Here is a 19623-nt window from a genome sequence, read left to right as displayed (position 1 = left end):
TAAACTCATGCGTGCTGGCGTCACGGGGGTGGCGGGCCGTGCGCATGCGTGGTTTCAAGACTGCCGGCGTGCCCCGTTGCCGGGGTAACGGGGGCCGTGCGAATGCGTGCCGTCGTCAAGGCGGCCACGCAACTGGCGGCCTCTTCTTTTTTTTTTAAACTCATCTTTCGCCGAGTAAGAGGAGATTAAATAAATAGAGAGCAGCAAAAGAGGAGGAGGGAGTAGGAGTCGCTCGGTAGGCCCATGCAAGAAGGACGGTAGATGTGAATAGGAGGCAGGGCTCGGCTGCCGGTTAACTAAGTGGCCCCTCGGGTCGGACGCAGGCCTGGTCTCGAACGAGGAGCCAACTGCCCCGCCCACCGCGTGCGCATTTGCTAAACACAATTTAAAACACAAATAAATTGTTATTTAATTCCCTAACACATCATTAAAATATTTACCTTAGTTCCCTAACACACAGAAAGTGTGGGGGAAAAAATCATGAAAAATCAAGATGGCGGCCACTCACCTCGGTTCAGAAGGATAAGGCCCGCCCACACACGCACCGATTGGTCGACCGGTCAGGTCACCGAGGCGTAGGATTGGTCAATCGTCGAGTCACTCGACACTCAACTGTAGGACAGCACGCGCCAGGAACCCGCCGTCCGATTGGTCGACCTCGACGTCACACGGTCGCTAATGAGATGCTAATGAGCGGAACGCTGAACGTTTTTTGGATACCGCGGCGCGGTTTTTTGTCCGGCCGAAAGGTAAATATGCCTATGACCGGTCCGGAATCGCAAGCTATCTTTTGAGGCGACGCGCGCGTCGGTACGCTCTATAACTTTCAAACGTATAGAACACGGACAGACAGATATTGGGACAGACAGACATCGGGACAGACAGAAGAGCTCTTTTATATATATAGATATATCACAACTGCTTTTACTGGTAGTCTGTCCACTACCCTGTGGGGGAAAATGTCAGTTTGAGGTCTGTTCATTTTAACAATGTGTCCTCTAGTTCTGTGCTCACAGTCACAAAGTCAAATAACCACCTCACATCTACATCACCGGTGCCTCTCAGCACTCTGAAGACCTGACTCGTGTCCCCCCTTCCGTCAGCCTCTCTCCAAAGGAAACCTGTTCAGTTCTGCCAGACTCTCCTCATTTACTTAAAGCTCGAAGTCCCAACATCCTCCTTGTCATTCACCGCCATCAAAGGAATTTGAATAAGCACAATATTACTGAGCTCTTTGCTACAACCAGCCGAGTTCAGCGGGAACGAAAGAAGTTTAGCGGTGGAAAGCTTTTGAACAAGTCATTTGTGGTGGAAGAGAGAAAAGTACCAATTTTGAAAGTATTTTAATTTTACTTTCCGTTGCCAGGGCAACACTATATTAAGAGATCTGTCACTGCAGCTCTGTGCTGGAGATGCCCGCATGGTTTAAAATCATAATAATAGCAGTTTAATTAGTTGTAAATAATTCAGAATGCCAGAGAACATAACCGAGTCATTTTTGTGAATTTTTTATGAGTAGCATAGAGGAAATAAGTTGTGAAATGGTATTAAAAATCTACACTAGCAATTACAGCAGTTTCCTACGAAATTCAGATCGTAAATTTCACAAGTGTACCAGACATAAACTGAAAAACAGTTTGGCTTGGAAATTCAGCCGCGTTTAGCGCCTACTTTTCGGGTAGTCAAAGGGCCTCTTACGCCTTCAATATGGCGGTCAGGAAGCACATGCTCATTACGAGCTGGAAGTGCGCCACCCGCCATATTGGTGTAGGCAAATAAATTGACATCCAGGGACCACACCTGAACAGGTGTTGGCATCTTTGCCCGTTCAAATAAGGGGCCTAGCGCCTGTTTGAGGCCCCCATTGCAACATTAGGTTTCGCTGAGCTTTCAGGAAAACCAGGTCTACGTGCGGCCTAACAGGGTGTCCTTAAAGGGACCGCTGCACGCCGCAACCAACTAGGTAAGCGTTTAAAATATACTTGATGTAATAAAACTCACTACACACTTGGTTTGAGTATAAAGCAAGGCTTTAATCAACTTGTTTCAGAACATGGAGGTCTAGTTGTACTTCACTAGTTCCTGTCTTACAAAATGTCCCTGAGAAAGCTGGGCCCACGCCCGAGTATTTATACTCCTTGGACGGCGCCACCAGCTGGCCGTCCAGTGTTGTTTCATGAGTAGTTTCTTTATGATGATGAGATTTATAACAATACTTACTTATACATGCGTACAATTCAGTGAAGAATATCTACTGTCAAATTATGCTTCATGGCATGGGGTTCTCCTTTAATTTATGCACCACCTCCTCATATACCCCAGCGCTCACTTACTCATAGGCGATTAAACTGTACTTTTGTGAACAATATTGCACCGATATCTTCAAAAAATTGCTTTTAAGAATGTCTGCTCGTGCCATTCCAAACTCCTGACAGTGCTTCTGTCTGCAAGCTGTGGTCTTGCTCTAATTTTTCAACACACCAGCAGCCGCTGTAAAACCGGAGCGAGCATCTGTATACTGTTTGGGTACGCCAAATCCCAAATGTGCATCTGCCCAACTTTATTAAAGAAAAACTCACTTCTTCAATGACGCTTATTATTTAATCTACAAGGCACAAGTAAGGAGTGTGATGGAATACTCTCCTCTTGCCTGGATGAGTGCAGCTCCAACAACACTCAAGAAGCTCGACACCATCCAGGGCAAAGCAGCCCGCTTGATTGGCACCCCATCCACCACCTTAAGCATTCACTCCCTCCACCACCGGCGTACCGTGGCTGCAGTGTGTACCATCTACAAGATGCATTGCAGCAACTCGCCAAGGCTTCTTTGACAGCATCTCCCAAACCCGCCTAGAAGGACAAGGGCAGCAGATGCATGGGAACACCATCGCCTCCAAGATCCCCTCCAAGTCACACACCACCCTGACTTGGAAGTATATCGCCGATCCTTTAACGTCACTGGGTCAAAATCCTGGAACTCCCTCCCTAACAGCACTGTGGGAGTACCTTCACCACACGGACCACAGCAGTTCAAGAAGGTGGCTCACCACCACCTTCTCAAGGGCAACTAGGGATGGGCAATAAATGCCGGCATTGCCAGCGATGCTCACAATCTGTGAACGAATAAATAAAAAAAAAGTTATAAACATGCATTGCTACCATCCTGACTATGTAGGGTTACTGTTAGGATAACTAATTTGCTACTGTAAAGTGTAATCTTCGTGACATGACACATGACATTACAGTACAATGGCCCTGAGGTTGCACTGCAGGTTACTTCTAAACCCGTAAGGAGTTGGCAATTGTAATTTCAGGGTTTATGTTTGTGATGATTGCACGGTTAAATTGGGCCGCACATGCTCAACACTGTATACCGTCTAAGGCCATGGTATTTTCAATAGAGGCTCAAACAGTCAGGATGACTGCCATGGATAAGGACGAACGATTACTGTGCAGTTAGAATAAATGGTGAGGTGCAAGTCTGTCGAATCTGTACTCTTGGTATTGAAAAAATATAGATGACAGACTTCCGCGATCCTTAGTCATTATGCACATCATGACTTTGAGCTTCTGTTGATCAGCGGCATTCATTTTCTGGATTTTGTGATTTGTAGATCCCACTGCCCGCAGGAATGCGAAGGGGGTGCCATCGACTCGCAACAGGTACTCCAGCCAGTGGACGCTGAACAGACCCCACCCTACCGTGTCTGCTCACACACTGACGACTGACTGGAGAATGCCGACACCCCATGTAGCGGGATCTGTAGACAAGGAGAGCGACAGCTACAGCGTCAGTCCATCACAGGACACAGGTATTGCTGTACTGTTACATAGGAATGTTCAATCCCTAATTCAATCCTGTCAGCCGTGGCTCAGTGGGTAGCACACTCGCCTCTGAGTCAGAAGGTTGTGGGTTCACAGTCCCCACTCCAGGGACTTGCGCACAAAAATCTAGGCTGACACTCCAGTGCAGTGCTGAGGGAGCGCTGCACTGTCGGAGGTGCCGTCTTTCGGATGAGACGTTAAACCGAGGCACCATATTAGGTGGACATAAAAAATGCCATGGCGCAATTACAAAGAAGAGCAGGGGAGTTATCCCCGGTGTCCTGGCCAATATTTATCCCTCAACCAATACCTAAAAACAGATTATCTGGTCATTCTCACATTGCTGTTTGTGGGACCTTGCTGTGCGCAAATTGGCTGCCGTGTTTCCCACATTACAACAGTGACTACACTCCAAAAGTACTTAATTGGCTGTAAAGCGCTTTGGGACATCCTGAGGTCGTGAAAGATGCTATATAAATGCAAGTTCATTCTTTCTTTTAACAGCAGGCGTTAATCATGTCTGATGCTCGCCCATTCCATGGTGGTGTACAGGTTGTATGTGGCACGTGCAAATATCGCATTGCCCGACTTACAATAGTGCGCTGGGATGACACAAAAGTTGGCCCCAATAAACTTTAATCATGTGGGAGAAAACCCTAATTTTTTGACATTATATTTTCATAGATCATACAGCACAGAAGGAGGCCATTCGGCCCATCATGCCTGTGCCGGCTCTTTGAAAGAGCTGTCCCATTAGTCCCACTCCCCCTGCTCTTTCCCCATAGCCCTACAAATGTTTCCTTTTCAAGTATTTATCCAATTCCCTTTTGAAAGTTACTGTTGAATCTACTTCACCACCCTTTCAGGCAGACATTCAAGATCACAACAACTTGCTGCGTAAAAAGAAATTATCCTCATCTTCCCTCTGGTTCTTTTGGCAATTATCTTAAATCTGTGTCCTCTAGTTACTGACCCTCTCGCCAGTGGAAACAGTTTCTCAATATTTACTCTATCAAAACCCTTCATGATTTTAAACACCTCGATCAAATCTCCTCTTAGTCTTCTCTGCTCCAAGGAGAACAACCCCAGCTTCTCTAGTCTCTCCACGTAACTGTAATCCCTCATCCCTGGAACCATTCTAGTAAACCTCTTCAATACCCTCTTCAAAGCCTTTACGTCCTTCCTAAAGTGTGGTGCCCAGAATTGGACTCGCACTCCAGCTGGGGCCTAACTAGTGTTTTATAAAGGTTTAACATAACTTCCTGGCTTTTGTACTCTATGCCTCTATTTATAACGCCCACGATCTTTATTAACTGCTTTGTTAACCTGTCCTGCCACCTTCAAAGATTTGTGCACCAACACCCCGAGCTCTGTTCTTGGACCTCCTTTAAAATTGTACCATTTCGTGTGTATGGTCTCTCCTCATTCTTCCTACCAAAATGTATCACCTCACACTTTTCTACGTTGAATTTCATCTGCCCCGTGTCCACCCATTCCACCAGCCTGTCTATGTCCTCTTGAAGTCTATCACTATCTTCCTCAGTGTTCACTACACTTCCAAGATTTGTGTCAGCTGCAAATTTTGAAATTGTGCCCTGTAACCCCAAGTCCAAGTCATTAATGTATATCAAAAACAGCAGTGGTCCTAGTACTGAACCTTGGGGAACTCCACTGTATACCGCCCTCCAGTCACAAAAACAACCATTCGCCACTCATTCCTGGTACCATTCTAATAAATCTCCTCTGCACCCTTTCTAATGCCTTGACATCCTTCCTAGAGTGTGGTGCCCAAAATTGTACACAATATTCCGAGTTCTAACCGGTGATTTATAAAGATTTAGCCTAACTTCCTTGCTTTTTGCCCTTTGGCAAAACGGATAGAAAGTGGAAGTGTGAATATTTGGAGTTTGATTTTGTAATGAGATGTGTTTTCTTCTGTTAGACAGAGCACGCAGTAGCATGGTCTCCACCGAGAGTGCCTCCTCCACATACGAGGAGCTGGCGCGCGCTTACGAACACGCCAAGATGGAGGAGCAGTTGCGGCACGCTAAGTTTACAATCACAGAATGCTTCATATCGGATACATCTTCGGAGCAGCTGACAGCCGGGACTAATGAGTACACAGATAGCCTGACATCCAGCACGCCCTCAGAATCGGGCATCTGCAGATTTACCGCGTCACCACCAAAACCTCAGGATGCAGGGAGGGCCGCTAACATGGCAGTCCCAAAAGCACATCGACCAGGTATGTCAGACTGTCTTGGAAAAGTACCTGAAATATCTCACTGCCTGCCAGTGTTCGGAAAAGATTCGAAGAAAACAAATATGCCAACTGACCCTCTGTTCAAGACTTAGACCTTGAATTCACTTCCAAATCCAAATCTGGCGGTTTACTAATGGATGTGTGCCTGATTTCTCATGGTGAATGTGGTTCTGATCCCCAATGAACTAGTGGTGTGGATGGGATCGATCTATGGTGAACTAGTGGTGTGGATGGGTGTGATCCATGGTGAACTAGTGATGTGGATGGGGGTGAACTATGGTGAACTAGTGGTGTGGATGGGATTGATCTATGGTGAACTAGTGGTGTGGGTGGGAGTGATCTATGGTGAACTAGTGGTGTGGATGGGTGTGATCCATGGTGAACTGGTGGTGTGGATGGGAGTGATCCATGGTGAACTAGTGGTGTGGATGGGAGTGATCCATGGTGAACTAGTGGTGTGGATGAGTGTGATCTATGGTGAACTAGTGGTGTGGATGGGTGTGATCTATGGTGAACTAGTGGTGTGGATGAGTGTGATCTATGGTGAACTAGTGGTGTGGATGGGTGTGATCTATGGTGAACTAGTGGTGTGGATGGGTGTGATCTATGGTGAACTAGTGGTGTGAATGAGTGTGATCTATGGTGAACTAGTGGTGAGGATGGGTGTGATCTATGGTGAACTAGTGGTGTGGGTTGGTGTGATCTATGGTGAACTAGTGGTGTGGATGGGTGTGATCCATGGTGAACTAGTGGTGTGGATGAGTGTGATCTATGGTGAACTAGTGGTGTGGATGGGAGTGATCTATGGCGAACTAGTGGTGTGGATGTGATTGATCTATGGTGAACTAGTGATGTGGATGAGTGTGATCTATGGTGAACTAGTGGTGTGGATGGGAGTGATCTATGGTGAACTAGTGGTGTGGATGGGTGTGATCTATGGTGAACTAGTGGTGTGGATGGGTGTGATCCATGGTGAACTAGTGGTGTGGATGAGTGTGATCTATGGTGAACTAGTGGTGTGGATGGGAGTGATCTATGGTGAACTAGTGGTGTGGATGGGGGTGAACTATGGTGAACTAGTGGTGTGGATGGGAGTGATCCATGGTGAACTAGTGGTGTGGATGAATGTGATCTATGGTGAACTAGTGGTGTGGATGGTTGTGATCTATGGTGAACTAGTGGTGTGGATGGGTGTGATCTATGGTGAACTAGTGGTGTGGATGGGAGTGATCCATGGTGAACTAGTGGTGTTGATGGGAGTGATCTATGGTGAACTAGTGGTGTGGATGGGTGTGATCCATGGTGAACTAGTGGTGTTGATGGGAGTGATCTATGGTGAACTAGTGGTGTGGATGGGTGTTATCCATAGTGAACTAGTGGTGTGGATGGGAGTGATCCATGGTGAGCTAGCGGTGTTGATGGGAGTGATCTATGGTGAACTAGTGGTGTGGATGGGAGTGATCCATGGTGAACTAGTGGTGTGGATGGGAGTGATCTATGGTGAACTAGTGATGTTGATGGGTGTGATCCATGGTGAACTAGTGGTGTGGATGGGTGTGATCTATGGTGAACTAGTGGTGTGGATGGGTGTGATCTATGGTGAACTAGTGGTGTGGATGGGTGTGATCCATGGTGAACTAGTGGTGTGGATGGGTGTGATCCATGGTGAACTAGTGGTGTGGATGGGTGTGATCCATGGTGAACTAATGGTGTGGATGGGAGTGATCTATGGTGAACTAGTGGTGTGGATGTGATTGATCTATGGTGAACTGGTGGTGTGGATGTGATTGATCTATGGTGAACTAGTGGTGTGGATGGGTGTGATCTATGGTGAACTAGTGGTGTGGATGGGAGTGACCTATGGTGAACTAGTGGTGTAGATGGCAGTGATCTATGGTGAACTAGTGGTGTGGATGGGTGTGATCTATGGTGAACTAGTGGTGTGGATGGGTGTGATCTATGGTGAACTAGTGGTGTGGATGGGTGTGATCTATGGTGAACTAGTGGTGTGGATGGGAGTGATCCATGGTGATCTAGTGGTGTGGATGAGTGTGATCTATGGTGAACTAGTGGTGTGGATGTGATTGATCTATGGTGAACTAGTGGTGTGGATGTGATTGATCTATGGTGAACTGGTGGTGTGGATGTGATTGATCTACGGTGAACTAGTGGTGTGGATGTGATTGATCTATGGTGAACTAGTGGTGTGGATGGGAGTGATCTATGGTGAACTAGTGGTGTGGATGTGATTGATCTATGGTGAACTAGTGGTGTGGGTGTGATTGATCTATGGTGAACTGGTGGTGTGGATGTGATTGATCTATGGTGAACTAGTGGTGTGGATGTGATTGATCTATGGTGAACTAGTGGTGTGGATGTGATTGATCTATGGTGAACTAGTGGTGTGGATGTGATTGATCTATGGTGAACTAGTGGTGTGGATGTGATTGATCTATGGTGAACTAGTGGTGTGGATGGGTGTGATCTATGGTGAACTAGCGGTGTGGATGGGAGTGACCTATGGTGAACTAGTGGTGTGGATGGGAGTGATCTATGGTGAACTAGTGGTGTGGATGTGATTGATCTATGGTGAACTAGTGGTGTGGATGTGATTGATCTATGGTGAACTAGTGGTGTTGATGGGAGTGATCTATGGTGAACTAGCGGTGTGGATGGGAGTGACCTATGGTGAACTAGTGGTGTGGATGGGAGTGATCTATGGTGAACTAGTGGTGTGGATGTGATTGATCTATGGTGAACTAGTGGTGTGGATGTGATTGATCTATGGTGAACTAGTGGTGTGGATGTGATTGATCTATGGTGAACTAGTGGTGTGGATGTGATTGATCTATGGTGAACTAGTGGTGTGGATGTGATTGATCTATGGTGAACTAGTGGTGTGGATGTGATTGATCTATGGTGAACTAGTGGTGTGGATGGGTGTGATCTATGGTGAACTAGTGGTGTGGATGTGATTGATCTATGGTGAACTAGTGGTGTGGATGGGTGTGATCCGTGGTGACCTGGTAGAGAGTAGTTGTTTGAGACCCTAGATACGAAATAGAAAATTTTCCCTGTTCAGTAACTGGGTTTATTAAATTCAGACTTCGGATTTGAATGACTTGAATTTTCACCCTTCAAATGATCATTCATTTGAATGCTCATCCCTAGAATATGGCTCACCACCTGTGTCCCTCTATCCAGCCAGAATGGTGACAGAATGAATGGAATTTTGCCATCCATAAGCTTTGAGCAAATGAAGGGGTCAAGAAGCTCAATGGGTATTAAATACCTAGCAGGTGGCTACTTGATTAAACCAAGGTCTCATTTTCTGGAATGATTCTGGACAACGCCACTTGCCGTCAGCGAAGGGGTAAACAATAGTTTGTATTTGCTCCAGCATTGTTCTGCTGTTGTCATATTAGTGTTGTTAAACTCAGTCGAACAGCAGTGTCTGCGAATACAACACCCACCTCGGGCATTCTTGCTCTCTGCTGTGAAACTAATGACAGCTCTGTCTGTGGATCAATGTCTGGGCAACAAAGGAGTCATTAGTGAGCACATCGCGAGATATTTTCAATCTACAATTAATCTCGCTTCCTTAACCCCTTTCAAAACTACTTCCACCCCAGAATGTTTTACTCTTCTATTTCGTTAGTTATTTCCAGCCCCACTCATGCTCACATCCTGTGTCATGTGCTGGTGACCTAAGCTGCACACTATCATAGAATCATACAGCACAGAAGGCAGCCATTCGGCCCATCGTGCCTGTGCCGGCTCTTTGAAAGAGCTACCGATTCATCCCACTCCCTTTTGAAAGTAACGATTGAATCTGCCTCCACCACCCTTTCAGGCAGCGCATTCCAGATCACAACAACTCGCTGCGTAAAAAAAAGTTCTCCTCATGTCGCCTCTGGCTTTTTTGCCAATCACCTTAAATCTGTGTCCTCTGGTTATCGACCCTCTTATCAGTGGAAACACTTTCTCCCCATTTACTCCATCATTGTTCAGTTGCAACTGTTTTTTTCCTGTTTAGAAAATTTTCACAGAAGTATTTCAACTTCAAGGTGAAGTCAGTGTTAGAATCTCAGCCTTAATGGAAGAGCATACACTGTTTTGCATTGTAATCTACACTGACACTTCATCGCAGTCCTGAGGGAGTGCTGCACTTTCAGAAGTGCCACCTTTTGGATGAGACATTAAACCAGTGCTGTGGATGACATACTGCATTCCAGTAGAATCATGGGGGTAAAAATTCGGTCGCGCCCCCTTTGAGGAGAGGAGTGCCGGGCTCACGGAGAGCAGCCAGCACCCTGTGGGAGGGAGCTTCACGGGGATCGAGGACAGCAACGGGGGCAGGTGCTGGCAGGCGGCCAGCAACAAAAATGGCCGCCAGCCACCTCCCCTTTAACTAGCGCCGCCCCGGCCGCAGTTAGGCCCCCCAGACCCGGGCGGACATAGCGTCCAGCGGTAAGTCTGGGGGGCGCCACCCAATATTATAGCCGGGGCGCTGCGCATGGCGATGACGTCATCACTGCGCGGCGCTAACAGTTAACGTCGCTGCTAACCTCCCGCTGAATTTCGCGGGAGGCGTTAGCGGCGCCGCGCCCAGGAGCTAGTTGATTTGCGCCCCGTTAGCGCCCTTTTAAGGCACTTATGGGAGGTGCAAAGCAACCAAATTTAGCCCCCATGGAATCATAGAACATTACAGCACAGAAGGAGGCCATTCGGCCCATCGAGTCTGCATCGGCTCTTTCGAAGAGCAATCCAGTTAGTCCCACTCCCTCGCTCTTTCCCCATATTCTTGCAATTTTTTCTCCTTCAAATATTTATCCAATTCCCTTTTGAAAGCTACTGTTGACTTTGTTTCAGGCAGTGCATTCCAAATCCTAACCACTTGTTGCATAAAAGATTTTTTCCTCATGTTACCTCTGGTTCCTTTGCCCATCACCTTGCAGTGTCATTGTCAACCCAGCTCCCAGAACGTGCACTTACACTGAGCATAACATTTTTTTAGGATCCCGTAAAGTTCATTATTGCCCAGCATCCATTTTCACTGTAATCCCTCGGTTCCTACTCTGGCTCCATTGAGTAGTCCTTTCGCCTCTGAATCAGAAAGTTGTTAGGACCTGAGCAATTAATCTGGATTGGCACTGCAGTCCAGTACTGAAGGAGTGCAGCATTGTTGGAGGTGCCATTCTTTGGTTAAATCAAAACCCTGTTTGTTCCTATTGAGGTTAGGTCAATCGAAAATTTAAAAACTGAGATTGATAGAATTTTTTTAGGCAAGGGTATTAAAGGTTACAGAACCAAGGCGGGTGGATGGAGTTAAGATACAAAGCAGCCATGATCTAATTGAATGGTGGAACAGTCTCGAGGGGCTGAATGGCCTACTCCTGTTCCTATGTTCCTGTTCCTGTGGGTCAGATGAATGTGAACATCTCATTTGAGCTGAGAGCTGAGCGTTATCGCTTTGTTCTGGCCAACATTCCTCTCTTAATAAGCACCACCAAAAGCACATTTGTGGGCCATTCATCTCATTGTTGTTTGTATACAAAATGACTACTGCATTGCTTATATAAAAACAACCACGACACTTCACAATAGTTCATTGTGAGAAGCAATTCGAGACCTTTCTGAGACGTGATAACTGATAAGATGTCACATAAATCTGCATCTGTCTTTCACTCTAGCAATGCATCCAATTGTTTCTCAAACCCATTGATACTATTCATTTTAATGGCCTTATCTACTACCTTAGTCCACATGTCTAGGGCCTATCCCATCAGAGGCAGCTGGATATCATTCAACAGCTATTTTTGGGAGAGATAAGTCAGGCAAGACAGAGTTTGTAGTGGAACTAAAGACCTGGCAGAATTGGATAGGATTATTTGTTTTCCTAGTAAGTTTGGTTTATTGGTATTGGTTTATGTGAACATTTATCAATGTCTGCTAATGCACCTAACCCCTCATCCCTTCCGGGCCCTGAGTTCTCTTTCTTCAAACAACTCCCTGTGCCTCTAATTCATGAGAGAGCATGTCCATTTCCCACTCAGGAATCCAAATAAAAATAACTTTGTCCTAAAAGCATTAGAGCTGTATTTAATTTCCAGCAGCTCTTCGAATCTTTGCATTTCAATCACCCTGAGTTTAAAAAGGGCAAGGGTTGCGACAATTGAGTACACTGACCTCTCACCTCTGAGAACTGGGTTCTGATCTAGTCGAGGCTTCTGGTTATAAAAAGTTCCACGTGAGATGAGTTTCAAGAGGCTCTGAAATGGTAGCATGAAGCAGCCCAAAATTCAGCACTTATCTAGTGGCCACACGTTGAGAGGCACAGGGAAAACAAGAGGCACTAGATGCCAGCTGTGGCTCAGTTGGTAGCGTGCTTGCCTCAGTCAGAATATTGTGGGTTCATAGTCCCACTGCAGAGACTTGAAGCACAAAACCCAGGCTAACAATCCAGTGCAGTACTGAGGGAGCGCTGCACTGTCGGAGGTGCCATTTTTTTGGATGAGATGTTAAACCAAAATCAAAATAGTGCCATGGGATCTTTTACATCTGCCCTCTCAGCTGGACGTAAAAGGTCCGACGGCACTATTTCATAGTAGAGCAGGGGAGTTCTCCCCAGAGTCCTGGCCAACATTTATCCCTCAACCAACATCACTAAAGAAAGAGATTATCCGGTCATTATCACATTGCTGTTTGTGGGAGCTTGCTGTGCACAGATTGGCTGCCGCATTGCCTACATTACATCAGTGACTAGACGTCAAAAAGTACTTCATTGGCTTTAAAGTGCTTTTGGACATCCTGAGGTCGTGAAAGGCGCTGTATAAATGCAAGTCTTTCTTTTTGGTGTGGCAAATGGAAAATGTCAAATTGGTGCTGTTCTGAGGTTGGGTTTAAGGCACATTATTGGGGCAAAGTAAATCTTTACTCTGCATCTAACCCATGACAAATGTGACCTAAAGAATAACATTGATCTAAGATGTGGAAAAATATTCCATTCTGCAGCACTGAGATCCTTAGCTTGAACATTATAAAAGTCACCCCTAAGTAACAAAATGAAGAGAAACGGGTGTTTGTGCATATACATGTAAAATGCAGAAGCTAACTATGATTCCAGTGTTTTGGTCATAAAATCATGGGTCATTAGGTCTTTGCTTCTTTGCTCTCACATACCTGAAGCAACAAGATGGAGGCCATTGTTAGAGAATGGAATGTACTTTTACCTATCGTCATTTACAGAATTGCCTTACTCACTTCCTTTTTCAGTTACAAAATGTGCTTGAGTTTGTCCTTTTTTCCCCCCAAGCTATAATTTTTCTCTGTAAGAACGCTCAGCATAAATCCATATAAATCAAACTAATTACCTCAATAAATCAGCGAGTACCCAGAAATTCCAAAATTCTGATTGTGCCGGAGGTTCTGTAATTCTAATCTATAGCAATCACTCTCTTCTTTCACACACACCTCCTAACTCTTACTGCGCCAGGGATGGATTTACTCGGCCTGATGCTGTCAGGCTCCAGGGAGCCACTGTTGAGTTTACCTGGTTGACCAGTGATTGGCTTACAACCATGTCAGTCTTCCAAGACTGAGCTTCCAATTGGCAGAAAAAATGGTTATAAAGTTATTCTGTCAGCCAATGGAGACCCAGTGGATGGTAGGAAAATTATATTATAATGAGGCCACTTAAGCATCAGAAACCGCTTTATCATTGTAATATTAGCCATTAACTACTAAATTAACCATCTAAAAAAAAGTTTGTCATCAGCATGCCAGTTATGCCAGGAAGACAGATTATTATCTGAACAGCAATAGATTGGGAGAAGGGGAAGTGCAACGAGACCTGGGTGTCCTTGTGCACCAGTTGCTGAAGGTAAGCATGCAGGTGCAGCAAGCGGTTAAGAAGGCAAATGGTATGATAGCAAAATACTGCAGATGCTGGAAATCCGAAATAACAACAGAAAATGCTGGAAAAACTCAGCAGGTCAGGCAACATCCGTGGAGAGAAATTTGAGTTGACGTTTCGGGTCGAAACCCTTTTTCAAAACTGGAAAGGAAATAAAATAGATCGAAGGCAGGGCTGCGATCGAACAAAAGAAGTAAAAGAGACATTAAGAGGTATTCAAAACCAGACGAGATGGTAATAGGCCAGTGGAGACAAAAGACAGCTGAGATTAGGTGTGAAGTGTACTGGCAGGATAAGAAACGGCTGCCAGGTGGGAGAGAGAAAAAAAAGGAAAGGGGGGGAGGGGGAAGGAGGACCCAAAACAAAGGGGTGGAAAAAAATATAAGTAAAAAAGTAATAGGGGCCGAGGTTATGATCTGAAATTGTTGAACTCGATATTGAGTCCGGAAGGCTGCAAAGTGCCTAATCGGAAGATGAGGTGCTGTTCCTCGAGTTTACGTTGAGCTTCCGTGGAACAATGCAAGAGGCCAAGGACGGTGAGGTCCGAGTGGGAATGGAGCGGTGAATTAAAATGACAGGCGACCGGAAGCTCGGGGTCACCCTTACGGACTGAACGGAGGTGTTCCGCAAAGCGGTCACCCAATCTGCGTTTGGTCTCCCCAATGTAGAGGAGACCGCATCGTGAGCAGCGAATACAGTATACTAGATTGCAAGAAGTACAAGTAAATCGCTGTTTCACCTGGAAGGGGTGTTTGGGGCCCTGGACAGTGGGAAGGGGGGAGGTATAGGGGCAGGTGTTACATCTCCTGCGCTTGCACGGGAAGGTGCCAGGCGAAGGGGAAGGGCTGTTGGGGATGATAGAGGAGTGGACTAGGGTGTCTCGGAGGGAGCGGTCCCTACGGAATGCTGAAAGGGGAGGGTAAGATGCGTTTGGTGGTGGGATCACTTTGGAGGTAGCGGAAATGGCGGAGGATGATCCGTTGAATGTGGAGGCTGGTGGGGTGAAAGGTGAGGACAAGGGGAACCCTATCGTGGTTCCGGGAGGGAGGGGCAGAAGTGCGGGAGATAGAACGGACACGGTCGAGGGCCGTGTCAACCACGGTAGAGGGGAATCCTCAGTTGAGGAAAAAGGAAGACATGTCGGAAGCACTGGTGTGGAAGGTGGCATCGTTGGAGCAGATACAGCGGAGACGGAGAAACTGGGAGAATGGAACAGAGTCCTTACAGGAGGCTGGGTGGGAGGAAGTGTAATCCAGGTAGCTGGGGGAGTCAGTGGGCTTGTAGTGAATATTGGTCGATAACCTATCCCCAGAGATGGAGACGGAGAAGTCGAGGAAGGGCAGGGAAGAGTCAGAGATGGACCATGTGAAGGTGAGGTAAGGGTGGAAATTGGAGGCAAAGTGAATGAAATTGTCTAGTTCGGGGCGAGAGCAGGAAACGGCACCGATACAGTCATCAATGTATCGGAAAAAGAGGTGAGGGAGGGGACCTGAGTAGGACTGGAACAAAGATTGTTCCACATATCCAATGAAAAGGCAGGCATAGCTAGGACCCATGCGGGTACCTATAGCAACACCTTTGATTTGGAGGAAATGAGTGGAGTTAAAGGAGAAGTTGTTCAATGTGAAAACAAGTTCAGCCAGGTGGAGGAGGGTGGTGGTGGATGGGGACTGGACGGGCCTCTGTTCAAGGAAGAAGCGGAGCGCCCTCAGGCCATCCTGGTGGGGGATGGAGGTGTAGAGGGATTGTATGTCCATGGTGAAAAGGAAGCGGTTGGGGCCAGGAAACTGGAAACTGTTAAAGTGGCGGAGGGCGTCCGAAGAGTCGCGGATGTAGGTGGGAAGAGACTGGACAAGGGGAGAAAAGATAGAGTCGAGATAGGAAGAGATAAGTTCCATGGGGCAAGAACAGGCTGAAACGATGGGTCTACCAGGGCAGTCCTGTTTGTGGATCTTGGGAAGGAGGTAGAAGCGGGCTGTGCGGGGTTGAGGAACTATGAGGTTGGTGGCAGCGGGTGGGAAGATCTCCAGAGGAGATGAGGTCAGTGACAGTCTTGGAAACGGTGGTTTGATGTTCGGTAGTGGGGTCATGGTCCAGGTGGAGGTAGGAGGAGGTGTCGGAGAGTTGACGTTCAGCTTCCGCTAGGTAGAGGTCAGTTCGCCAAACAACAACAGCACCACCCTTGTCAGCGGGTTTAATGACAATGTTAGGGTTGGATCTAAGAGAATGGAGTGCTGCAAGTTCAGAGGGAGGTAGGTTGGAGTGAGTGAGGGGAGCAGAGAAATGGAGACGGCCGATGTCATGGCGGCAGTTAGCGATGAAAAGGTCTAGAGAGGGTAAGAGCCCAGGGGGAGGGGTCCAGGTAGAACGGGAATTCTGCAAGCGGGAGAAAGGGTCAGTCGTGCGGGGGAAAGACTCCTGGCCAAAGAAGTGGGCACGGAGACGAAGGCGGCGGAAAAAGAGCTCAACATCGTGCCGAGCTCGAAATTCATTGAGGTGGGGGCGTTAGGGGATGAAGCTCAGGCCTTTGCTGAGGACTGATCGTTCGGGGTCAGAGAGTGGAAGGTCAGAGGGGATAGTGAAAACGCGGCAGGGGGTGAGGTTGGGAGAAGGGGGGTCAGAGGAAAGTGAAGGGGAAGAAGGCAAATGGTATGTTGGCCTTCATAGCGAGAGGATTCGAGTACAGGAGCAAGGATGTCTTGCTGCAGTTGTACAGGGCCTTGGTGAGACCACACCTTGAGTATTGTGTGCAGTTTTGGTCGCCTTATCTGAGAAAGGATGTTCTTGCCATGGAGGGAGTGCAGCGAAGATTCACCAGACTGATACCTGGGATGGCAGGAATGACATATCAGGAGAGATTGGGTCAATTGGACTTATATTCGCTGGAGTTTAGAAGAATGAGGGGATCTCATTGAAACTTATAAAATTCTAACCGGACTAGACAGACTAGATGCAGGAAGGATGTTCCCAATGGCGGGGGAGTCCAGAACCAGGGGTCACAGTCTAAAGATAAGGGGTAAGCCATTTAGGACAGAGATGAGGAGGAATTTCTTCACCCAGAGAGTGGTTCTTCTTATCGTGTCCACGGACAGTCTATACATAGCCCAGCCAGAACTGGACACATTTTTGCGCCTTGTTGTTGGATTCGGCAAGATCTGCAACAGTGCAGGGTTCCTCTAATGATGGGCATTGCAGGAGATGTTGCATAGTCTGTGCCTCAGTTCCACATTCACAAGTTGTCGGGCTGGTTGAATATCCCCATTTGCTTAGTGACACCTTTGAGCAACCTACACCGGTCCTAAGTCTGTTAAGGCACTTCCAGATTGCCCAGTTGCAATTAGCTCCTGGGGGAAGGCTTTCATTAGGTAAAATTTCCATCGCTGGGGGTTGTTCAAGACTGGCGAGCCGGTCTTTCCACAAGCCGATGCGGGCTTCAGATGAGGTTGATTGTAATGGAACAACACTGTTCATGAAGCTCTTCCTTGACTTTAGGCAGCTGGGTGTAGGTGTGTGACAATGCAGAGAGTGCCTCTCATCTGATGTTTGACGGAGTCGCTCTTTCTTGCTGGCTACCGTTCTTCTTATATCAGGGGGAGTGATACCCGCCAGGATATATAGGCTGTTGTTGTTTGTTGGTTTTAAGCAACCTGTGATAAATCGGCAGCTTGCATTCAGAACGGCATCCATCTTCTTGGCATGAGTAGACCTTTCCCATGCAGGGCAGGCGTATTCGGCAGTGGAATAGCAAAGAGCAAGTGCACTGGTTTGCAATGTTTTCGGGCTTGCTCCCCATCTTGTGTTAGTGAGCTTATTCAGGATGTTGTTTCGTACGCTCACTTTTGCCTTTGTCTTCTCGATGTGGTTCTTGAAGGTGAGGCATCGGGCAAGGGTGACTCCTAAGTAGATAGGGTGCTCGTAATGCATCAGTGTTGCTCCACACCAGGTTACTTTCAGCTGGCGTTTGGCTTCACGGTTTCTGAGGTGGAATGCACAAACTTGCGTCTTTGATGGGTTTGCGCGAAGGTGGTTTTCTTCATAGTAGGATTTTAGTCTCTCCAAGGCCTCAGAAAGCATTTTCTCCACGGTGTTAAAATCAGTGCTTTGGGCAGTGACACATAAGTCATCAGCATATATAAAACGGCGTGTGACACCATCTATAGGTTGGTCATTCGTGTAGATGTTGTACAGCAGCGGTGCAAGCACGCTTCCCTGAGGAAGACCATTCTTCTGAATACGCCACCTCTGCGCTTCCCACCTAGTTCAACATAGAACCGGCGATTCTGAAGCATGCTTTCTAACAGCTCTGTTAAGTGAATCTCTTTTGTCATCTCTAGAATCTTGCAGAGGAGACGTCTATGGTTCACTGTATCGTATGCTGCTGACAGGTCTACAAAAACAGCACCTGTTACCATCCCTTGCTCAAAACCATCTTCGATGTGTTGTGTGAGGTTGAGCAGTTGGCTTGTTGATTTGCCGGGGCGGAAACCTGCTTGCTCTGGAATGATCTTCTCATCTACAGTTGGTGCTATCCTATTGAGTATCAGGCATTCAAACAGCTTATAGGTGCGGCAAAGCAGTGAAATTGGCCGAAAACTCTTAGGATCTGAGGGATCTTTTCCAGGCTTTAATAGTGCTATTACATGTGCCTTCTGCCAGATATCAGGTAGCTTGTGTGTTGCCAGACAGTGGTTGAACAATTGTAGGAGCCATTTCTTTGCTTCCTGTCCAAAATGCTTTATCTGCTCCGTTGCTATGTTGTCAAGACCAATTGCTTTCCCGTGTTTTAGACTAGATATACAGGTAGACTATCCTTTATCCGAAAACCTCGGGACCAGCCGTGTTTCAGTTTTCGGAAAATTTTGGATTTCAGAAGGTATTTTATAAGACTGGGAAATTTGTCGGGGGTGGTTCGGCGGGGGGGTCGGCGGGGGTCCGCGGGAGGGTCGGCGGGGTCGGCGGGGGTCAGGGTCGGCGGGGGGGTCGGCGGGGGTCCGTGGGGGGGCCGGGGGTGGGGGTCGGCGGGGGTCCGCGGGGGGGTCGGCGGGGGGTCGGGGGTGGGGGTCGGCGGGGGTCGGGGTCGGCGGGGGTCGGCGGGAGTGGGGGTCGGCGGGGGTCGGGGTCGGCGGGGGTCCGCGGGGGGTCGTCGGTGGGGGTCGGGGTCGTGCGCCACTCTGGTCATGTCGTGCGCACGACTTACGCTGAACGAAAAAACCTTCGGTTTTTAGAGGGTTTCGGTTTTCGGAAGTTCGGATAAAAGGTAGTCTACCTGTACCAGTTTCCAGCTCTTCCATGGTGAATGGTCTAGTGAAGCCAGGATCATCGCTGTACTTCTTCCTATCTAGTTGTGCTCTTGGTTGTTTCTTGTTGATTTTTCCATTTAGGAGCAACTGGTGTGCAACTTGGTTAGCAGACACATTTGGATGTTGGGCAGCTTTCTTGGGATCACCTCCAAGTTTGCGTATGAGAGACCATGCCTTCTTGCTGTTTTTTGTAAGATCTGTTGTCTCTATCAAGGTGTTCCAGGTGTTTTGACGTTCTTGAGAGATACTTAACATCACCCTCTCACCGGTAGATATTGGCCTAGAAATTGGGTTTTGGTCTTGCCAGGGCTGTAGCGCCA

General features: G+C 47.4%; 1 protein-coding gene across 1 annotated transcript in view; it reads left to right on the top strand.

Moving 5' to 3' along the window:
• Positions 1-19623, top strand: part of LOC147107845 (cell adhesion molecule DSCAM) — a 745787-nt gene that overhangs the window by 714679 nt on the left and 11485 nt on the right. Inside the window, exons 31-32 of the mRNA XM_086007196.1 lie at positions 3615-3812; positions 5768-6070. Of these exons, the coding sequence (XP_085863322.1) occupies positions 3615-3812; positions 5768-6070 (501 nt within the window). The remainder of the gene's footprint in view (positions 1-3614; positions 3813-5767; positions 6071-19623) is intronic.

The sequence above is a fragment of the Somniosus microcephalus genome, chromosome 14, assembly GCF_052327205.1.
Source record: "Somniosus microcephalus isolate GS21.2 chromosome 14, FLI_Smic_1.0, whole genome shotgun sequence".
NCBI lineage: Eukaryota > Metazoa > Chordata > Chondrichthyes > Squaliformes > Somniosidae > Somniosus > Somniosus microcephalus.
This window is presented reverse-complemented; position numbering and strand designations above follow the sequence as displayed.